General features: G+C 40.3%; 1 protein-coding gene across 1 annotated transcript in view; it reads right to left on the reverse strand.

The window, feature by feature from the left end:
- Window positions 1-24,342, reverse strand: part of LOC128640540 (rap1 GTPase-activating protein 1) — an 89,464-nt gene that overhangs the window by 56,357 nt on the left and 8,765 nt on the right. Inside the window, exons 4-6 of the mRNA XM_053693012.1 lie at window positions 20,958-21,005; window positions 16,991-17,173; window positions 15,121-15,218 (exon numbers count right to left, since the gene is read on the reverse strand). Coding sequence (XP_053548987.1) covers window positions 15,121-15,218; window positions 16,991-17,173; window positions 20,958-21,005 — 329 coding nt within the window. The remainder of the gene's footprint in view (window positions 1-15,120; window positions 15,219-16,990; window positions 17,174-20,957; window positions 21,006-24,342) is intronic.

The following is a 24,342-nucleotide window of genomic DNA, read 5'->3' on the forward strand; positions in this document are numbered from 1 at the left end:
GTTGGTTGTGTGGGTGGTGGGTTTTACTGTTGGGGGTGTTTGTATTTTCTTTTCTCAGGTAAAAGAGCTGATTTCTTTTAAGGGCCATTGATAGTTTATTGTAGGCTAGAGTTTTTTTATTTTGGGGTGGCTTTTTTATTTTGATATGGCTATTAGATTAGGTGTAATTGTTTTTTATTTTTGATACTGTGGTTTGTTTGTTTTTGTAACTCAGTGCTTTTTATTTTTTGTAACAGTAATTTTTAATTGTAGATTTAAATAATTTGAGTAGGGTTAGTTTTTTAAATATGTAATATAGTTAATTTAATTGGTAATTTAATGTAATTTTAGTATAATAGTTAGGGTAGGTTAATTAATAGTTTAATATAGTTTAATGTAATTTTAGTATAATAGTTAGGGTATACATTTATTTAGTTGCGGCAGGGTCCGGGAGCGGCGGGATAGGGGTTAATACATTTATTTAGTTGCGGCAGGGTCCGGGAGCGGCGGGATAGGGGTTAATACATTTATTTAGTTGTGGCGGGGCCGGGAGCAGCGGGATAGGGGTTAAAAATTTTAGTATGGTGGCGGTGTTTAGTGACAGGATATAAATAAAGTTGGGATAAAACTGAATAGCAGCAACATCGATGACTGCTAGTTAACAACAGTCCGTTGCTCATCGCCCTGTACTTTGTGCTCAGCTTTTTTGATAAATATGAAGATCGTATTCAGGTCCGTGGCCGCGATGTTAGGTGATGTTAGGCGAGCGTATTGGTACCGGCGAATGCAGCATAGTTGACGGCTTCATAAATAGGCCTCTGGGGGTTAATCTTCCCTTTATTGGGACGTTTTTCCTCTTTGGGCTAATTTTGTTGAAATACTTTATTAGTTTGTGTGTGGCTTTATACAGGGATTTATGTCTAAACTTATAATTTGGCAGTTGGTTTTCCTTGCTTGCTTGGCTAGAACAGGTTAACTGACAAACTGCTTGAGTTTGAAACCAGCTGCAGCTACTTGCATCTTATGTTATAGGCAGAGGGAAACGCGCGCCTTTTACTTGCTGCATAGTCTTCTCTCTCTGCCGGTCATGTGACTTCTCTCAGCTGTCGGATATTCACGGAGCGGAGCGGCATCACTGAATTTCAGTCGTTTCAGTGTCGATCTACTATACGATCGTTTTAGAGACTTCTGGCAGCCAAATTGTGGTATTAAAAACATGACATGACAAATGCTTGTTATGCCTGGAGGCACACATTGTTTTGCCTATGCAATTCTGTGCTGCATGCTTAGCTAGAACACTTCAATTTAAATATAAATTGTTGCCCTCGGAGCCCAATGTCTCTAAGGATGATGCAGTTCAGGCAATGCTACAGCTTTCTCCTCAAACTTCCCAAGCCTCTATGGCCTCACATACAGTGCCCTGCAGTTCCTCTCAGCCTCCTGGAGGAGTTTATTTGCCTGCAGATTTTGCTGCACAGGTATCTTCTGCGGTATCTGAGGCATTTTCTGTTTTTCCTATGCTGGGAAAACGCAAGAGGAAAATTAGACATTCAGATAGTAAGGTTTCTGTTCCACTTGCCCTCCCTCATAAGTCTGATGAGGAAAATATGCCAGTAGCCTCTGAGGGTGAAATCTCAGATTCGGACAGTATTATTCCTTCATTGGATACTGAAGAATTAAACTTCAGATTTAAGCTTGAACACCTTTGTGTACTGTTAAAGGAGGTATTGGCTACTTTGGACGACTCAGATACTTCTGTCATTGTCAAACCTAAGAAGTCTAGTAAACTTAATAAATACTATGATGTTCCTTCCTCTGTGGAAGTTTTTCCTGTCCCAGACCGTGTGACGGAGATTATTTCATGGGAATGGGAGAAGCCAGGAATTCCTTTCTCCCTGTCTCCCGTATTTAAAAAGATGTTTCCTGTTGCTGACTCCATTAAAGATTCTTGACGCATGGTGCCTAAAATAGAAGGGGATATTTCTACTCTGGCTAAGAGAATGACGATCCCTATAGAGGATAGCTGCTTCTTTAAGGATTCCTTGGACAAAAAGCTGGAAGCTTATTTGAAGAAGATGTATGTTCATCAAGGTCTTCAATGGCAAACTGCAGTTTGTATTGCCACAGTAGCAAGTGCGGCATCTTATTGTTGCAACACCTTGTCTGAATCAATTTTAGCAGAGACTCCATTGGAAGAGATACAAGATAGGATTAAGGCTCTAAAACTAGCCAATTCCTTTATTTCTGATGCTAACATGGAAGTTATTAGACTGGGAGCCAAGATGTCTGGCTTCACTGTCCTAGCCCGCAGGTCATTGTGGCCAAAATCTTGGTCAGATGATGTTACCTCTAAGTCCAAGCTTCTGGCACTTCCTTACAAGGGAAAGACCTTGTTCGGACCTGTTCTGGTAAAAATAATTTCTGATATTACAGGTGGAAAATCTTTTCTACTGCAAGACAAGAAGAACAGACTCAAAGGACGTCAAAGTAATTTCCGTTCCTTTAGTAACTTCAAAGATCAAAAGTCTCCCTCTTCCAAGCAGGAGCAGTCCAAGGCCTTTATTTATCAAGCCGTCAACCGCAAATACGCTGGAATTCCGCAGCATATTTGTGGCGAGGCTGATTCGCCATAGTTATCAAGCCCTACAGACCGGCAAAAGTAGAATCTAGTGACATACGATCCGCCGGACTCAGTCCGACACAGATCGATGGTTATGTCACTCCAGATGTTCCGAACGCAAGTTCGGCACAATCTGACTACTTTTGGAACTTATCAAAGAACAACTAGGTACGCTCGCCACTATTCCCGCCCAGCGTACCTGGTTTGCAATCCGTATCCCTGGAGGTGGCGGATCCCATAGGAATCAATGGGAGTCTGACAGCAGCGAAAGTTCATGTTTGCTGCTGCCCGATATCCCATTGATTCCTATGGGAAGTTTCTGCACCTAACACCCTAACATGTACCCCGAGTCTGAACACCCCTAATCTGCCCCCCCCTACACCGCCGCCACCTACATTATTATTAATCCCTAAACCACCACTCCCGGACCCCGCCGCAACTAAATAAAATGTTTAACCCCTAAACCGCCGCTCCCGGACCCCGCCGCCAGCTACATTACATTTATTAACCCCTAATCTGCCCCCCCTACACCGCCGCCACCTACATTATATCTATTAACCCCTAAACCTAAGTCTAACCCTAACCCTAACACCCCCCTAACTTAATATTATTTAAATTAATCTAAATAAATATTCCTATAATTAAATAAATTATTCCTATTTAAAACTAAATACTTACCTATAAAATAAACCCTAAGATAGCTACAATATAACTAATAGTTACATTATAGCTATTTTAGGGTTTATATTTATTTTACAGGCAACTTTGTATTTATTTCAACTAGGTACAATAGTTATTAAATAGTTATTAACTATTTAATAGCTACCTAGTTAAAATAACTACAAATATACCTGTAAAATAAATCCTAACCTAAGTTACAATTACACCTAACACTATACTACAATTAAATAAATTAAATTAATTAAATACAATTACATAAAAATAACTAAAATTAACTATAGTACAAAAAAAACAAACTCTAAATTACAGAAAATAAAAAAAATTACAATAAGTTTAAACTAATTACACCTAATCTAAGCCCCCTTAAAAGGGCTTTTTGCAGGGCATTGCCCCAAAGTAATCAGCTCTTTTACCTGTAAAAAAAGAAATACACCCCCCAACATTAAAACCCACCACCCACACCCAACCTTACTCTAAAACCCACCAAAACCCCCCTTAAAAAAACCTAACACTACCCCATTGAAGATCACCCTACCTTGAGCCGTCTTCACCCAGCCGGGCCAAAGTCTTCAACGAATCCGGGCGAAGTGGTCCTCCAGATGGGCAGAAGTCTTCATCCAATCCGGCCAGAAGAGGTCCTCCAGATGGGCAGAAGTCTTCATCAAAGCGGCATCTTCTATCTTCTTCCATCCGGCGAGGAACGGCACCATCTTGAAGACATCCGACACGGAGCATCCATCAATCCCGAAGACTAAACAACGAATGGCGGTTTCTTTAAATGACGTCATCAAAGATGACATCCCTTGAATTCCGATTGGCTGATAGGATTATATCAGCCAATGGGAATTAAGGTAGGAAAAATCCCATTGGCTGATGAAATCAGCCAATCAGCCAATGGGAATTAAGGTAGGAAAAATCCCATTGGCTGATGAAATCAGCCAATCGGGTTGACCTCGCATTCTATTGCCAATGGGATTTTTCCTACCTTAATTCCGATTGGCTGATAGAATCCTATCAGTCAATCAGAATTCAAGGGACGCCATCTTGGATGACGTCATTTAAAGGAACCGTCATTCGTCGTTTAGTCGTCGGGATCGATGGATGCTCCACGTCGGATGTCTTCAAGATGGTGCCGCTCCTCGCCAGATGGAAGAAGATAGAAGATGCCGCTTGGATGAAGACTTCTGCCCATCTGGAGGACCTCTTCTGGCCTGATTGGATGAAGACTTCTGCCCATCTGGAGGACCACTTTGCCCGGATTTGTTGAGGACTTAGGCCCGGCTTTGTGAAGACTCAAGGTAGGGAGATCTTCAGGGGGTTAGTGTTAGGTTTTTTTAAGGGGGGTTTGGGTGGGTTTTAGAGTAAGGTCGGGTGTGGGTGGTGGGTTTTAATGTTGGGGGGTGTATTTCTTTTTTTACAGGTAAAAGAGCTTATTACTTTGGGGCAATGCCCCGCAAAAAGCCCTTTTAAGGGCTATTTGTAATTTAGTATAGGGTTGGGAATTTTATTATTTTGGGGGGATTTTTTATTTTATTAGGGGGCTTAGATAAGGTGTAATTAGTTTAAACTTCTTGTAATTGTTTTTATTTTCTGTAATTTTGAGGGGTTTTTTGTACTTTAGTTAATTTTAGTTATGTTTATTTAATTGTAGGTAATTGTATTTAATTCATTTATTTAATTTTAGTATAGTGTTAGGTGTAATTGTAACTTAGGTTAGGATTTATTTTACAGGTATATCTGAAGTTATTTTAACTAGGTAGCTATTAAATAGTTAATAACTATTTAATAACTATTGTACCTAGTTAAAATAAATACAAAGTTGCCTGTAAAATAAAAATAAACCATAAAATAGCTACAATGTAACTATTAGTTATATTGTGGCTATCTTAGGGTTTATTTTATAGGTAAGTATTTAGTTTTAAATAGGAATAATTTATATAATTATAGGAATATTTATTTAGATTAATTTAAATATTATTTAAGTTAGGGGGTGTTAGGGTTAGACTTAGGTTTAGGGGTTAATAGATATAATGTAGGTGGCGGCGGGGTCAGGGAGCGGCGGTTTAGGGGTTAAACATTTTATTTATTTGTGGCGGGGTCCGGGATCGGCAGGATAAGGGTTAATAACTTTATGTAGGTTGCGGCGGTATAAGGGGCAGCAGATTAGGGGTTAATAGGTATAATGTAGGTGGCGGTGAGGTCCGGGAGCGGCGGTTTAGGGATTAATAAGTTTATTATAGTTGTGTAGGTTTAGGGGTTAATAAGTTTATTATAGTTGTGGCGGGGTCCGGGAGCGGCGGTTTAGGGGTTAATAAGTTTATTTAGTTGCGGGGGGCTCTGGGAGCGGCGGTATAGGGGGTAAAACAGTATAGTATAGTGTGGGTGCTTAGTGACAGGCTAGCAAGAAAGCTGCGAATAAGCTGATGAGCAGCGATATCGATGACTGTCAGTTAACAACAGTCCGCTGCTTATCTCACCGTACTTGGTGCACGGCTTTTTGACAGCTTTCTTGATAAATTTGGCGAATGTATTCAGGTCCGCGGCGGCAATGTTAGGCGAGCTTAGGCGAGCGTATTGGGGCCGGCGAATGCAGGTAAGTAGACAGCTTGATAACTAGAGGCCCAAGTCTTCTTGGAAGCCCAATTCATCTTTGAATAAAGGGAAGCAATCAAAGAAACTCTCAGCTGAGTCTAAGTCAGCATGAAGGGTCGGCCCCCGTTCTGGGTTCAGATCAAGTGGGTGGCAGACTTTCCCTATTTTGTCAAGCGTGGAGACGAGATGTCCCAGATCCTTCGGCTGTGGACATAGTATCTCAGGGTAACAAAATAGAATTTAAAACGTTCCCTCCCAGGGGCAGATTTCACCTCTCAAGATTATCTGCAGACCAGGTAAAAAGAGAGGCATTCTTGAACTGTGTTAGGGACCTTTCCTCCCTGGGAGTGATTGTTCCAGTTCCAGTAAGGGAAAAGGGTCTAAGATTCTATTCAAATCTGTTCTTGATTCCCAAAAAAGAGGGAACTTTTTGCCCATTTTAGACCTAAAGTGCCTCAAAATGGAAACCATTCGTTCCATTCTTCCTTTGGTCCAAGAGGGTCAGTTCATGATGACCAGAGACCTGAAGGACGTGTATCTTCATGTTCCCATCCACAGGGATCATCACAAATTCCTGTGATCTCAGGGTAACAAAATAGAATTCAAAATCTGTTCGTGGTTCCCAAAAAAGAGGGAACTTTTCGCCCATTTTAGACCTAAAGTGCCTCTACAAGTTTCTAAGGGTACCGTCCTTCAAAATGGAAACCATTCTTTCCATTCTTCCTTTGGTCCAAGAGGGTCAGTTCATGATGACCATAGACCTGAAGGACGCATATCTTCATGTTCCCATCCACAGGGATCATCACAAATTCCTGAGATTTGCCTTTCTAGACAAACACTTTCAGTTTGTGGCTCTTCCTTTTGGCCTTGCCACAGCTCCCAGAATTTTCTCAAAGGTTCTGGGGGCTCTCTTGGCAGTGATCAGGTCTCAGGGAATTGCAGTGGCGCCATACCTGGACGACATTTGGTTCAAGCGCCATCTTTTCAACAAGCAAACTCTCATACAGAGATCTTGTTGTATTTTCTACGTTCCCATGGTTGGAACTTGAATCTGGAAAATAGTTCCCTTGTTCCAGCTACAAGGGTAGTTTTCTTAGGGACCATAATAGATTCTCTTTTAATGAAAATTGTTCTGACGGAGGTCAGAAAATCCAAAATTCTCTTCTCTTGCCTCTCTCTTCAGTCTACTGTTCGGCCATCAGTGGCTCAATGTATGGAGGTAATTGGTCTGATGGTCGCTTCCATGGACATCATTCTCTTTGCTCGATTCCATTTGAGAGCTCTGCAATTATGCATACTCAGACAATAGAACGGAGACCATTCTGATCTGTCTCAGAGGATAGATCTAGACCAGTCGACAAGAGACTCTCTTCTGTGGTGGCTTTCTCAGGACCATCTGTCTCAGGGTACATGCTTCCGGAGACCTTCCTGGGTGATTGTGACCACGGACGCCAGCCTGCTAGGCTGGGTTACAGTTTAGGACTCAATAAGGGCACAGGGACTATGGACTTGGGAGGAGTCTGCTCTCCCCATAAGCATCTTGGAGTTGAGAGCAATTTACAATGCTCTGATGGCTTGGCCTCAATTGTCTTTAACCCGGTTTATCAAGTTTCATTCAGACAAAATCACCTCAGTGGCTTACATCAACCACCAGGGAGGAACTCGGAGTTACTTAGCTATGAAGGAGGTGGCATGGATTCTTCAGTGTGCGGAAGCTCACAATTGTTGCCTATCTGACATCCAAATTCCTGAAGTGGACAACTGGGAAGTGGATTTCCTGAGCAGACAGACATTTTATCCTGGGGTGTGGGCTCTCCATCCGGATGTGTTCTCCAGGTTAACCCTCAAATAGGGGGTGCCGGAGTTGGATCTGATGGCGTCTTGGCAGAACGCCAAGCTTCCAAGGTATGGTTCAAGGTCAAGAGATCCTCAGGCCGCTCTGATAGATGCTCTAGCGGTTCATTGTGATTTCGGTCTAGCATACCTGTTTCCTCGGTTTGCACTCCTTCCACGTTAATGCTCGTTTCAAACAAGAAAGAGCATTGGTAATTCTAATAGCTCCTGCATGGTCTCGCAGGATCTGGTATGCAGACCTAGTTAAGATGCCTTCTCGGCCGCCTTGGAGGTTACCTCTGAGGAAGGACCTTCTAACTCAATTTCCATTCCTCCATCCAAATCTCGTTTCTCTGAAGCTGACTGCTTGGAGATTGAACGCTTAGTTCTGTCTAAGCGTGGATTTTCTCAGTCGGTCATTGAGATCATGATCCAGGCTCGCAAGCTTGTTACTATCAAAATTTACCATAAGGTATGGTATAAATATATTTATTGGTGTGAATCTAAGGGTTACTCTTGGAGTAGGGTCTGGATTCCTAGAATGTTGTCTTTTCTCCAGGAAGGTCTGGAGAAAGGGTTGTCAGTCAGTTCTCTGAAAGGTCAGATTTCTGCATTATCTATTTTGTTACTCAAGCGTCTGGCAGATGTGACAGATGTTCAGGCCCTGGTCAGAATAAACCTGTTGCTCCTCCTTGGAGCCTAAATCTTGTTCTCAATGTTTTGCAGCAGGCTTTGTTTGAGCCAATGCATTCCATAGATATTTAGTTGCTATCTTGGAAGGTTTTGTTTCTTATTGCTATCACTTCTGCTCAGAGAGTTTCGTAACTCTCAGCTTTGCAGTGTGATTCACCTTACCTTATCTTTCATGAGGATAAGGTGGTTCTTCGTACTAAATTGGGGTTTCTTTCTAAAGTGGTTTCGGATAGAAATATTAATCCGGTAATTGTTGTTCTTTCTCTCTGTCCCAATCCTTCTTCTTGGATGTTGTGCGTGCTATAAAATTCTACCTACAGATTACAGATTTTCACCAGTCTCCTGCCCTGTTTGTTTGTTTCTCAGGAAAGCGTAAGGGTCAGAAGGCTACTTCTACTTCTCTTTCCCTCTTGTTGAGAAGTATGATTCGTTTTGCTTATGAGACTACTGGACAGCAGCCTCCTGAGAGAATTACAGCACATTCTACTAGGGCTGTCTCCTCTTCTTGGGCTTTCAAAGATGAAGCTTTTGTGGAATAGCTTTGCAAGGCTGCAACTTGGTCCTTTCTGCATACGTTTCCAAATTTTCCAAATTTTATAATTCTGCCTCGGCTGAGGCTTCTTTTGGGAGAAAGGTTCTTCAAGTGGTGGTGCCTTCTGTTTAGGTCTGCCTGTCTTTTTCTCCCTCCCTGTTCATTCTGTGTCCTCTAGCTTGGGTATTGGTTCCCACTAGTAATTGAATGACGTTGTGGACTCTCCATATCTTAGGAAAGAAAACAAAATATATGCTTACCCGATACATTTCTTTATTACCGGATATGGAGAGTCCACTACCCCACCCTTTATTAAGATAGTTTTTTTTTACTAAATCTCAGGCACCTCTACACCTTTGTGTTATTCTTTTTTCATTTCCCTTCGGTCGAATGACTGGGGATTATGGGTAGGGGAGTGACACTTAACAGCTTTGCTGTGGTGCTCTTTGCCTGATGGATATTCCCAATTTCCCATTAGTAATTGAATGACGTTGTGGACTCTTCATATCTGGAAAGAAAGAAATTTATAAGGTAAGCATAAATTTTGTTTTTAGGTAGATTGCAATGTGGGTGAATGGTAGATTTCGGGTTAATACATTTATTAGGTAGATCATTATGTGGGTGAATGGCGGATTAGGGGTTAATATATTTATTAGGTAGTTTGCGATGTTGGGGTTGGCAAATTTAGGGGTTAATACATTTATTATTAGTTCTGATATGGGGGTGATGGCGGATATAGGGGTTTTGATGTGTCGGGTTTATTTTTGGAAAGCGTGTTAGACTTTTATGGGAGATTTTACTTTTTTTCTTAGGCCCCGGCAGTTTCTAACATGCCGTAAGTCACCGGAGACTCCAGAAATTTGTATTTATGCACATTTCTGGACATCGCCAGTTTATACGACTTACAGCATTTTATTAATAGCTGGCGCCGTATATGTGATTCCCCTATATGCTAAGGGAAATCACGGGCGACCCGGGTTTCAGCAGTTACGCTAAAGCCTGCACCACATATGTAATCTCGCCCCTGTTTTCTCTTTTTTTTTTGCTTTTCATTCAGATTAGTTACTGATAATTTAGTTATACTGAATGTTCTGCTCAAATTCACAAAATGTGGTGCAAAGAGACAAACTTAATTACCCAATGGGACGTGGAGAACCTTTCGGCTAGATCACGAGTTTGGCGTTAGGGTAAAAAAGCAGCGTTAAGGGGTCCTAACGCTACTTTTTACCGCCCGCTGGTATTACGAGTCTGGCAGGTACAGGTGTACTACTCACTTTTCTTCCGCAACTCAAAGCTACCGCAAATCCCCTTACGTCAATTGCGTATCCTATCTTTTTAATGGGATTTGCCTAACGCCGGTATTATGAGTCTTGGAAGAAGTGAGCGGTACAGCCTCTCCTGGCAAGACTCCTACCGCATTTGAAAGTCAGTAGTTAAGAGTTTATGGGCTAACGCCGGAACATAAAGCTCTTAACTAAAGTGCTAAAAAGTACACTAACACCCATAAACTACCTATTAACCCCTAAACCGAGGCCCCCCCACATCGCAAAAACTAAAATACAATTTTTTAACCCAAATCTGCCGACCGTACATTGCCGCCACCTACATTATACCTATGAACCCCTAATCTGCTGCCCCTAACATCGCCGACACCTACATTATATTTATTAACCCCTAATCTGCCACCCCCAACATCGCCGCCACCAACCTACAATTATTAACCCCTAATCTTCCGACCCCAACGTCGCCGCTACTATAATAAATGTATTAACCCCTAAACCTAAGTCTAACCTTAAGTCTAACCCCCCCTAACTTAAATATAATTTAAATTAAACGAAATAAATTTAACATAATTAAATAAATTAATCCTATTTAAAACGAAATACTTACCGATAAAATAAACCCTAAGCTAGCTACAATATAACTAATAGTTACATTGTAGCTAGCTTAGGGTTTATTTTTATTTTACAGGCAAGTTTCTATTTATTTTAACTAGGTAGAATAGTTATTAAATAGTTATTAACTATTTAACAACTACATAGCTAAAATAAATACAAAAGTACCTGTAAAATAAAACCTAACCTAAGTTACAATTACACCTAACACTACACTATCATTAAACTAATTACCTAAATTACCTACAATTAATTACAATTAAATTAAATAAACCAAATTAGGAAAAAAAACCCACTAAATTACAGAAAATAAAAAAGAATTACAAGAATTTTAAACTAATTACACCTAATCTAATCCTTCTAATAAAATAAAAAAGCCCCCCAAAATAAAAAAAATTCCCTACCCTATACTAAATTACAAATAGCCCTTAAAAGGGCCTTTTGCGGGGCATTGCCCCAAAGTAATCAGCTCTTTTACCTGTAAAAAAAAATACAATACCCCCCCCAACATTACAACCCACCACCCACACACCCCTACTCTAAAACCCACCCAATCCCCCCTTAAAAAAACCTAACACTAACCCCCTGAAGATCACCCTACCTTGAGCCGTCTTCACCCAGTCGGGCACAAGTGGTCCTCCAGAGGGTCCGAAGTCTTCATCCGATCAGGGCAGAAGTGGTCCTCCAGACGACAGAAATCTTCATCCAGGCGGCATCTTCTATCTTCATCCTTCCGGAGCAGAGCGGGTCCATCTTCAATCCAGCCGACGCGGAGCATCCTCTTCAAACGAAGTCCTAACGAAGAATGAAGGTTCCTTTAAATGACGTCATCCAAGATTGCGTCTCTTGAATTCCGATTGGCTGATAGAATCCTATCAGCCAATCGGAATTAAGGTAGGAAAAATCCTATTGGCTGATGTAAACAGCCAATCGGATTGAAGTTCAATCCGATTGGCTGATCCAATCAGCCAATAGGATTGACCTTGCATTCTATTGGCTAAGTATTTAGTTTTAAATAGGATTAATTTATTTAATTATGTTAAATTAATTTCGTTTAATTTAAATTATATTTAAGTTAGGGGGGGGGTTAGGGTTAGGGTTAGACTTAGGTTTAGGGGTTAATAACTTTATTATAGTGGCGGCGACGTTGGCGGAGGCAGATTAGGGGTTAATAAATTTAATATAGTTGCGGCGATGTTGGGGGGGGCAGATTAGGGGTTAATAACTATAATGTAGGTGTCGGCGATGTTGGGGGCAGCAGATTAGGGGTTAATAATATAATGTAGGTGTCAGCGATGTTGGGGGCAGCAGATTAGGGGTTTATAATATAATGTAGGTTTCAACGATATCGAGCGCGGCAGATTAGGGGTTAATAAGTGTAAGATTAGGGGTATTTAGACTCGGGGTTCATGTTAGGGTGTTAGGTGCAGACGTAAATTTTCTTTCCCCATAGGAAACAATGGGGCTGCGTTAGGAGCTGAACGCTGCTTTTTTTGCAGGTGTTAGGGTTTTTTTTCAGCCAGCTCAGCCCCATTGTTTCCTATGGGGAAACTGTGCACGAGCACGTTTTGCCAGCTCACCGCTACCATAAGCAACGCTGGTATCGAGGAGAGATGTGGAGCTAAATTTTGCTCAACGCTCACTTTTTTGAGGCTAACGCCGGTTTAAAGAAAGCTCGTAATACCAGCGTTGTTTAAAGGGAGCGGTTAGAAAAAAAGGAGCGTTAGCACCGCAAGCCTTACCGACAAAACTCGTGTTTTTATAAAATAAGACTGATATCCATTTTCTGCTAAGACACACAAAAACACTTAAAGGGACAGTATACACTCATTTGCATATAACTGCATGTAATAGACACTACTATAAAGAATAAGATGCACAGATAGTGATATAAAAATCCAGTATAAAACTGTTTAAAAAGTACCTAGAAGCTTTCAGTTTAGCTCTGTTGAAAAGGTAGTTGGAAAGCCCACTGCAAGTGGAAAATAAGACACTCCCCCCTCCCCCTTCTTTTGCATATGAAAAGGCCCTTTACACAAACAGGAGCAAGCTGGAGAAGGTAGCTGACGGTATTCAAATAAAACTTTGGGGCTTGGTTAGAAGTCTGAAAATCAGAGCAATGTTATTTAAAAATAAGCAAAACGATACATTTAAAAAAAAAAAAACTTTATGGGCTTTATAAATAGATCATCTACAAAACATTTATGCAAAGAAAAAATGAGTGTATAATGGCCCTTTAAAGGGATATTCACCCTAAAAATTATTATTTTATGATTCAGATAGAACAGCAATTTTTTAGCAACTTTCTAATATACTCCTATTGTCAATTTTTCTTCGTTCTCTTTGTATCTTTATTTGAAAAGCAGGAATGTAAGCTTAGGAGCACCTGGGTAGCGCTGGCTGATTGGTGTCTAAATGTAACCACCAATCAGCAAGTGCTTCCCAGGGTGCTGAACCAAAAATGGGCTGGCTCCTAAGCTTACATTCCTGCTTTAACAAATAAAGATACCAAGAGATGAAGAAAAATTGATAATAGGATAAAATTACAAACATTTAGATTACGAGTTGTGCGTTATGAGTCAAATAGCAGCGTTGTGGCCCATAACGCATCATTTTCCCTAACGCAGCCATTACAAGTCTTGTCGGTATAGGTGTACCGCAAGCTTCTTAGCCTGTAACGCAACGTCAGTACCGCACTCCTAAAAATGAAGTTTTTAATGGGATTCTCATAGCGCCATAAACTACCTATTTACTCCTAAACCAAGGCCCTTCCGCATCGCAAAACAATATATTACATTTCTTAACCCCTAATCTGCCATTCCTGATATAGTCCTGATCCAAGCAGCGAGAAGTTAGGAATTAGGGCTGCTAAAATCCTATTGGCTATTCAAATCAACCAATAGGATTTAAACATCTCTCATTCTATTGGCTAAATGATAATTTATTTATTTTTTGTAATGGTAGTTTTTTTTATTTTTTGTAATGGTAGTTTTTTTTTTGTTTTTTTTTACAATGTTAGGTTTTAGTGTAAGGCAGGTTAGGTTTTATTTTGCAGGTAAATTTGTATTTATTTTAGCTATGTAGTTAGTAAATATTTAATTACTATTTACTAACTAGTCTACCTAGTTAAAATAAATACGAATTTACTTGTGAAATAAAAATAAAATCTAAGCTAGCCACAAAGTATCTATTAGTTATAGTGTAGCTACCTTAGGTTTTATTTCACAGGTAAGTATTTAGTTTTAAATAGGAATTATTTAGTTAATAATTGTAAATTGAATTTAGATCTAATTTCATTAAAGTTAGGGGGTGTTAGGGGTAGGGTTAGGTTTAGGGTTACGTTAGGGTTAAGTTTAGGGGTTAATATAGTTTCATTTAGGTTGTTGCAATGTGGGGGTTGGCGGTTTAGGGATTAATAGGTTTATTTAGTTGTAGTGATGTGGGAAGCCAGAGGTTTAGGGGTAAATAACTTTATTTAGTTGCGGCGATGTTGGGGTGCGGCAGAATAGGGGTTAATAACGGTAGGCAGGCGTCGGTGATGTCAGGGGCAGCAGATTAGGGGTGTTTAAACTCTGGGTTTATGTTAGGGTGTTAGGTTTAAACTGTATTTTCTTTTTCCCCATAGACATCAATGGGGCTGCGTTACGGAGCTTTTGTTTCCGCGATCGCAGGTGTTAGACTTCTGCATCTATGTCTATGGGGAAAGCACGAGCACGTCAAAACACTGCTTGTTTTTGGTGCGCAAGCCAGGTTTTTTAAACTTGTAATGGCATCGCTATAGGGAGTTAAATAACGCAACTTTTTTACTTTCCCTATAGCGCTCAATACTCGTAATCTAGGTGAATGTTGCTTAAAATTGCTGCTCTATCTGAATCATAAAAGAAAAAATATGGGTTTCATATCCCTTTAAAGGGTCATTTGTGACCTGCAGGACACAGCTTGCTTTGTCCTGCTCTAGAGAAAACTAAATAGACTTGATAGAGGCTTTTGATGATGCTTTTTGAGGCCTCTCAGAATGGGCGGGACTATGGGGTACCGGAGGATGCTGTGCCCCCATTTATCACTGTAGCACCCCAAACCTCAAAGGTACCAGCTAACTCCTTTTCTACACATCCAGTGTTGTACACAGAGCAAGGAGAGATGTAAGGAGGGCAAAGTGGTGTTTACATAAAATAAAGTTAGGAATAGTTAGAAGATGATGAGGTTCCCCACTATCCCCTATACTATTTATATCAGCCATGTGGTCATAACCAAATGTTATGGTCTGGAACCTCCCCTTCTTCTGAGCTCCTTACCTCAGTATTAGGCGCAGTCTCTCTGATTTCTGCTCTAGTTTTGCAGACAGGATAATTGCTCCAAGCCGTGAGTCCTGGGTACAAAAGTTCTGATGCTCCTAGCAAAGGGGTCACAGGTCATTTAAATGTCAGAGAGGGTAAACTGCACAATCTGCAATTTGTAATGGGTTAAATGGGGATGTCAGCTGGGATCTAGATGTACATGTAGTGTATAGCAGCAATTACACAATAATTAACCTGAGCACAAGGGCACTAGGGTTGGTAAAAGTAAAATAATTTTGATCTTAAAATGGTTAGGCAAATGTTTCCTTGGACACTGATGTCTATAGAATGAAAATTAGTGTTTTTAAAATGAATTTTACATTGGAATATTGATAACCACAGACCAGGTTTGAATATCTGAATGCTGCATGTTTGATGTCACATTTGATACTAAAATGATACATTCAATAAAGGCAAAATTATCACCCCCCCCCCCCCCCCGAAATAAAATACAACTAAATGTCTAGCAAAATTCTAACCTCATTTACAACAAATCCTGACAGCTTTTTTATTTAAAATATTATATTTAAAGATGCCAAAACATTTACCCATCTTTACCTTCTCTTATATAGGGGACACAAGTAGCAAAAACCAATGACCATGAACTCTATGACTAAATATTGTTTAGTGATAAGAGTCATGGAAGTTAAAATTTGAATTTCATGATTCAGTGATACAATTAAAAATACACCTTCCAAAAAATGGGCTAATAAAGGGCTTTATAGAATAGCGGATGTATACATAGATGGTGGTTTCCTCTCATATGAGCAATATAGAGATATAGACCCTCATGATAGAAATATTTGGTACCACTATTTACAGCTAAAATCCAGAGTTAGAGAGATTACAGAGCTTTCGAGACTACCAATGAACACAGCCTTTGAGTCAATCTGTTTATCCAAAGAGGTGACTCACGGGACTATCTCCCTCCTATACCCTACATTTAATAACCAGCTTGGAGAAACAAAACCTAAAAACATATTGAAATGGGAAAAATACTTAGATAAGACCTGGTCTCTAGAGACTTGGAAGACTAATTTAGCGAAGGGTTTATCGTTTACACATAACGCCATACTGAAGGAGAACTACCTTAAGGTAGCATTCAAATGGTACATTTATCCGACAAGATTTGGAGATGCAGAAAGACCCTCATTGAATCCTTGTTACAGAGGGTGTAAGGAAAGGGGAACATATATCCACATGTGGTGGAAGTGTGATAGGGCCAGAGAGATCTGGGAAAAACCTCAGAGCTCCTCAGCTCAATTTTCCATAAACACATTATACTTTCCCCTGAACAGGCATTATTACACTTTCCGATCCCTAATATTCTGAAACAACATCAAAAAATAGCAATGACCATCTGCACAGTGGTTAGAATCTGCATTGCACAACATTGGAAAACTGCACCACCGAGTTTTATAGTTATCAAGAATAAAATAAATTACCATTACGAAATGGCCAGTCTAGCAGCAGAAACCTTAAATAGGAAGGAAGAGTTCATAACCCAGTGGGAACCATTCATTATGCACTATGAAGCTACCAGACAAAGAGTTACAGGAACCCCATAGAGTTCATATCATAGACGTAGGGGGACTCGGGAGAGAGCTGGGACCAAGTCCCACATGTTTATTACCAACAATGGTATAGATCATAAAATTGTTAATATGCCAATAATCATGACAACACTAGAAATCAAAGTTAATTGGAAAGTTCTCTTTAAAATTGTATTCTCTACCTGATCCATGAAAGCCAGGTATTTTATTGTATGTTTCATGTCTCATGGCTAGGTAGCTGCTGAGTGGAAGTAGGAGATTATGGGTCATCGTACCTTACCCAAGAAGTGCTTCCTATAGAAACGTGATGTGGGGTCAGACTGTAGAATTCGGAATTTGTCATTGGGAACTGGTAGATCAGAGGCTGAGTTTGGCAGAGTGTGATTGGTTCCTTCAATCCAATACCCACCGAAAGGGGGAGGAATGAGGAGAGGGAGTGGGCGTCCTCTTCGTAATACCTGAGAATTAGCAAAAGTTTTGTGGTGAAAATAAGAGCTAGAGGAAGTGCAAATAATAAAATAAAAGGAAAATAATAAAGAAAAAAATATAGACTGCAAGTGTCAGAGAGTAAAGAAATAAGAAACAAGAGATGGATATTTACATAATCAAGTTCTGAAAGTAATACAAGAAAATAAAAAGAATGGTTTCTAGAACTGTCACCCCTTAAGAGTTAATTTCTTCTATGAAGCCTACTGCAGGATGTGAGCTGTATTCTGGTTGGCTGTTCACTCTGCTTGGGGAGGAGTCTAGTCTATAAATAGAGAAGGGGCACTAATCTCTTTTTATCTTCAGCCCCAGCACAACCTAGTTTGTTTTGCAGGCTTCAGGTAGATGGCAGCTTCACATTTCAGAAAGTTATTCGAGTAAAACAATAGGCCCCCCATAGCAGGTGACAGATTATCTGCTTAGACCTTTCCTGGTAGCATAGCATCTCCCTCATCTGTTTATCTGTCTAGGAAACTGGGGACCATAGTTGGTTTGCAGACCCTGCAACCTCCGGGTTTACAGAGTTTACAGTGGCTTTTTTACTTCCTGTTAGTGGTATTGAATGCCACAAGTAGAGTGTGACTAGCTATGAGAGAAAACAAGCACAGCTTGAGGAAGTAAAGGGTCCAGCTTTTGGGCTGGGATAAAAGCTAAATGGACCTTAGGATTTCTCCTCTAGATGGACCTATGGCCAATTTAAATATGGTGGCAATTTCCTGAGTAGCCACATTCTCTTTAGTGGAGACTAAAATTAGGGAATTCTTGACAGACATTTAGAAAAAAAATTGAATTATTTACTGCATTAAAGGGAAATGAAACCGATCTTACTTCTGTGCAAAATATGCTCCGCTCTCCCTAAAGTGTCAAAAAAGCAAAGTCTGCAACTTAATTTTTCAAAATGTTGCAAATCAAACAGTTGGTTTGGGAATTTGCGGCATTTTCAAAACTCATGTTAGAGAATTTGCATTTTGGTTTCTCTACAGAAGATCATACCTATATAGTCTCAGGATTGTGCAATAGTCGTTAGCATTATACAGCAATATTGCAATATTTATAACAATCTTTTACATAGTTGCAAACATTGCTGCCATATAGTTCCCATCCATGTGCATTCTACTGAGCCTACGTAAGTATGTTCTTAATAAAAGAATACCAAGAGAATGAAAATAAAACAGATGATAGAAGTAAATTGTAACTTGTTTGCATGTTCTGTATGAATGATTACAGTTTATTAAAGGAATATAAAAGATCCTAGATTGTTCAGTCAATTCTGAAACTAATTACCTTTTCAATTCAAAAGTTTACACTTAACTTGTTAAAAATTCCCAAGGCAATAATTCTGCAAATATTTTCTAGAGTTCCTTTAATGCACACTACTGTAAATATGAGGAATAAGCTTCCAACCAATCAGGAGCTTAAAGGGCAGTATACACCAATTTTCATATAACTGCATGTAATAGACAATACTATAAAAAATAATATGCACAGATACTGATCAAAAAATTCAGTATAAAACCTTTTAAAAACTTACGAAGAAGCTTCCAATTTAGCACTTTTGATAAGGTAAAGGCTGGGAAAGCAAGAATAGCAGACACTCCCCCCACCCCTTCCCTGCATGTGAAAAGACAGATGACAGCAGGAGTATGTAAACGCGCGTGTACATCTGACACTGTGGGGCTTGGTTTTAGGAGTCTGAAAATCAGCACTATGTTATTAAAAAATAAGCAAAACTAAACATTGTTACAAAAACACCTTCAGATGGGCTATATAAATGTATCATCTACAAAACATTAAGGCAAAGAAAAATCTAGTGTACAATGTCCCTTTAAGTGAGGGTACTGCCTGAGAGCGTGCATATGAGGGCAGTGGAAGATAACAAAGTTGCCTTGATAGTTTTCTACAAACAGAATGATAGTGTTCTGTATGGGCTTTTGGATTGACAGGTCAGTTAATTTCAGTGTTGACTAAATTATTCCAGAAGTTTATGTGCCGCTAAATAGCCTGACAAATACACAATCCATAAACAGGCAGCATTTACCTCCTGTATCCTGGGATGCACTGAGTCTCCCTCCCGTCTCTACAGCAATAAACACAGAGAGAAAACAACACACAAGCAGATTTGTCTTCAGTTAGATAAAGTCTGGTGATCATTTGCCTAAATCAGAGCTGTACAAACTAATGTCCTATGGGGTACAAAAGACCCCCAGTACCCCTCAGACTTAAAGGGACAGTAAAGTCATAATTAGACATTCATGATTTAGACAGAGAATACAATTTTAAATAACTTTCCAATTTGCTTCTATTATTTAATTTGTTTCCTTCTCTTGTTATCCTTTGCTGAAAGGTTTATCTAGGTAAGCTGAGGAGTAGCAAAGAACCTAGGTTCTAGCTGCTGATTGGTGGCTGCATATATATATATATATATATATATATATATATATATATATATATATATGTATATATATATATGTATATATAATGATTGTCATTGGCTTACCCATGTGTTCAGTTAGAAACCAGTAGTGCATTGCTGCTCCGTCAACAAATGATACCAACAGAATAAAGAAAATTTGATACTAGAAGTAAACTGGAAAGTTGTTACAAAATTGTGTGTTCTACCTAAATCATGAAAGAAAAATTTGGGGGTTTTCACGTCCCTTTAAGTAATCCATGAGACAGTTCCTCACTTTTCATTGGGTAATTAAGTATCTGTGTTTGTACCAGATTTAAAATTTCCTATGTAAGTTTAAACTAAACGTGAAAATATGATTGTGACGTGAGTCACCAAGATCTGAGGGCCTGTTTTGGAACATTCTTTGGGCTGGAGGTACATGGGCTTAAGGATACCCAGAGACTGCATGGAAATGTGGAATTTTATATGCTGGACACCCCATGTACTTTCATAACTCTGTCTTATGTCCATGTCACCCTGTATCCATAAATTCAGGAATGGACAGGGTGTAAGTGCCCCTTGTGGGAGCAATTGTGACTCTATAAACCAAGTGGGCATAAAGGACTTAATAGTTAATAAGAGCTGTTCTTATATTCTGTAATAAGATGTATTTTATTTACGTTTCTAATCTGATTGTGTCTCAGGAGTCTGTTTGGGTAAACTGATTGTGTTCCTGTGTGATTATGTTAACTAGACTGCCCAACATCAGATTGTCTGAGTAAACTTTCTTCCCCAGTTAAATAACTTGATATGTTAATCTGTTTTACCTGTAAATAGACAATTGTTAGAGATTTGATGTATTGTTCATATGTTTGCTTTACTCTTTAAACAATTCCCTATGTAACCTGAAGCTCTGTGACTCTGGAATGCCAGGGTGTATAAATATGTGTGCTGCTTTCAAATAAAGTGTTCATTTTTGTGTTCAGAAAACTGAGTGTTGCCTCAGATCTGTTCTCCTCCATAACTTTAGACTGCGGTCAAAGGGGGGTATCAGGAGCTATTGCTCTGGATAAAAGGATGTCCAGGACAAGGGAAGTGTTCTGACGGAGGTACTCATTTGGGGTACCAGGCGGTCCGTCACAATGATCTAATTTTATTCTGAGGCGTTATCTTTAGCATTAATGTGAGTATAATGTAATGTACCCCCTGACCCGTCCAGTGGCAGCCCCTGTGTGTAAAAAAGGTTTAGGTGCCGCTGCAGTAGCATTACAGAATTAATGTGACAATAGTCAGACATCATAAACAGAACTAAAAAAACCATTATTGTACTGGTCAAGTGAATTGTCATGGTGATTAATACTGACCTTCACCGGTGAGGGCAACATACACCGCTGGTCCTCCAAACGGGTACACTGAAAAAACACAAGTCACTGTATGTCATGCCATTACACAGGAACACACACAAGTCACTGTATGTCATGCCATTACACAGGAAGACACACAAGTCACTCTATGTCACACAGTTACACAGGAACACACACAAGTCACTATATGTCATACCGTTGCACAGGAACACACACAAGTCACTGTATGTCATGCCATTACACAGGAAGACACAGAAGTCACTCTATGTCACACCGTTACACAGGATCGGAACACACACAAGTCACTGTATGTCATGCCATTACACAGGAAGACACACAAGTCCCTGTATGTCATGCCATTACACAGGAAGACACACAAGTCACTGTATGTCACACCATTACACAGGATGGGAACACACACAAGTCATATATGTCATACCATTACACAGGAACACACACAAGTCACTGTATGTCATACCGTTACACAGGAACACACACAAGTCACTGTATGTCATGCCATTACACAGGAAGACACACAAGTCACTCTATGTCACACCGTTACACAGGATGGGAACACACATAAGTCACTATATGTCATACCATTACACAGGAACACACACAAGTCACTGTATGTCACACCGTTACACAGGATGGGAACACACATAAGTCACTATATGTCATACCATTACACAGGAACACACACAAATTACTGTATGTCAGACCGTTACACAGGAACACACACAAGTTACTGTATGTCACACTGTTACACAGGAACACACACAAGTCACTTTATGTCAGATCGTTACACAGGAACACACACAAGTCACTGTATGTCACACCGTTAAACAGAAACACACACAAGTCACTGTATGTCATACCATTACACAGGATGGGAAAACACAAAAGTCACTGTATGTCATACCGTTACACAAGAACACACACAAGTCACTGTATGTCACACCATTACACAGGATGGGAAAACACAAAAGTCACTGTATGTCATACCGTTACACAGGAACACACACAAGTCATTGTATCTCACACCATTACACAGGATGGGAACACACACAAGTCACTGTATGTCATACCATTAGACAGGATGGGAACACACACAAGTCACTGTATGTCATACCATTAGACAGGATGGGAACACACACAAGTCACTGTATGTCATACCGTTACACAGGAACACACACAAGTCACTGTATGTCAGACCGTTACACAGGAACACACACAAGTCACTGTATGTCAGACCGTTACACAGGATGGGAACACACACAAGTCACTGTATGTCATACCGTTACACAGGAACACACACAAGTCACTGTATGTCATACCGTTACACAGGAACACACACAAGTCACTGTATGTCATGCCATTACACAGGAACACACACATGTCACTCTATGTCACACCGTTACACAGGAACACACACAAATCACTATATGTCATGCCGTTACACAGGAACACACACAAGTCACTATATGTCATGCCGTTACACAGGAACACACACAAGTCACTCTATGTCACACTGTTACACAGGATGGGAACACAAACAAGTCACTGTATGTCACACTGTTACACAGGATGGGAACACAAACAAGTCACTGTATGTCATACCGTTACACAGGAACACACACAAGTCACTGTATGTCTTGCCATTACACAGGAACACACACAAGTCACTGTATTTCACACCGTTACACAGGATGGGAACACACACAAGTCCCTGTATGTCACACTGTTACACAGAAACACACACAAGTCACTGTATGTCACACCGTTACACAGGAACACACACAAGTCACTGTATATCACACCGTTACACAGGATGGGAACACACACAAGTCACTATATGTCATACCGTTACACAGGAACACACACAAGTCACTGTATGTCAGACCGTTACAGAGGAAGGGAACACACACAAGTCACTGTATGTCAGACCGTTACACAGGATGGGAACACACACAAGTCACTGTATGTCACACCGTTACACAGGATGGGAACACACACAAGTCACTGTATTTCACACCGTTACACAGGATGGGAACACACACAAGTCACTGTATGTCACACCGTTACACAGGATGGGAACACACACAAGTCACTGTATGTCACACCGTTACACAGGATGGGAACACACACATGTCACTGTATGTCATACCGTTACACAGGAACACACACAAGTCACTGTATGTCACACCGTTACACAGGAACACACACAAGTCACTGTATGTCACACCGTTACACAGGATGTCACACCGTTACACAGGAACACACACAAGTCACTGTATGTCACACCGTTACACAGGAACACACACAAGTCACTGTATGTCACATTGTTACACAGGATGTCACACCGTTACACAGGAACACACACAAGTCACTGTATGTCACACCGTTACACAGGAACACACACAAGTCACTGTATGTCACACCGTTACACAGGAACACACACAAGCCACTGTATGTCACACCGTTACACAGGATGTCACACCGTTACACAGGAACACACACAAGTCACTGTATGTCACAGGATGGGAACACACACAAGTCACTGTATGTCACACCGTTACACAGGATGGGAACACACACAAGTCATTGTATGTCACACCGTTACACAGGATGTCACACCGTTACACAGGAACACACACAAGTCACTGTATGTCACACCGTTACACAGGAACACACACAAGTCACTGTATGTCACATTGTTACACAGGAACACACACAAGTCACTGTATGTCACACCGTTACACAGGATGTCACACCGTTACACAGGAACACACACAAGTCACTGTATGTCACAGGATGGGAACACACACAAGTCACTGTATGTCATACTGTTACACAGGAACACACACAAGTCATTGTATGTCACACCGTTACACAGGATGGGAACACACACAAGTTACTGTATGTCATACCATTAGACAGGATGGGAACACACACAAGTCACTGTATGTCATACCGTTACACAGGAACACACACAAGTCACTGTATGTCAGACCGTTACACAGGATGGGAAAACACACAAGTCACTATATGTCATACCGTTACACAGGAACACACACAAGTCACTGTATGTCAGACCGTTACACAGGATGGGAAAACACACAAGTCACTATATGTCATACCGTTACACAGGAACACACACAAGTCACTGTATGTCACACAATTAAACAGGAACACACACAAGTCACTGTATGTCAGACCGTTACACAGGATGGGAACACAAACAAGTCACTGTATGTCACACTGTTACACAGGATGGGAACACAAACAAATCACTGTATGTCATACCGTTACACAGGAACACACACAAGTCACTGTATGTCTTGCCATTACACAGGAACACACACAAGTCACTGTATTTCACACC

Source organism: Bombina bombina, chromosome 9 (genome assembly GCF_027579735.1).
Source record: "Bombina bombina isolate aBomBom1 chromosome 9, aBomBom1.pri, whole genome shotgun sequence".
NCBI classification, from domain to species: domain Eukaryota; kingdom Metazoa; phylum Chordata; class Amphibia; order Anura; family Bombinatoridae; genus Bombina; species Bombina bombina.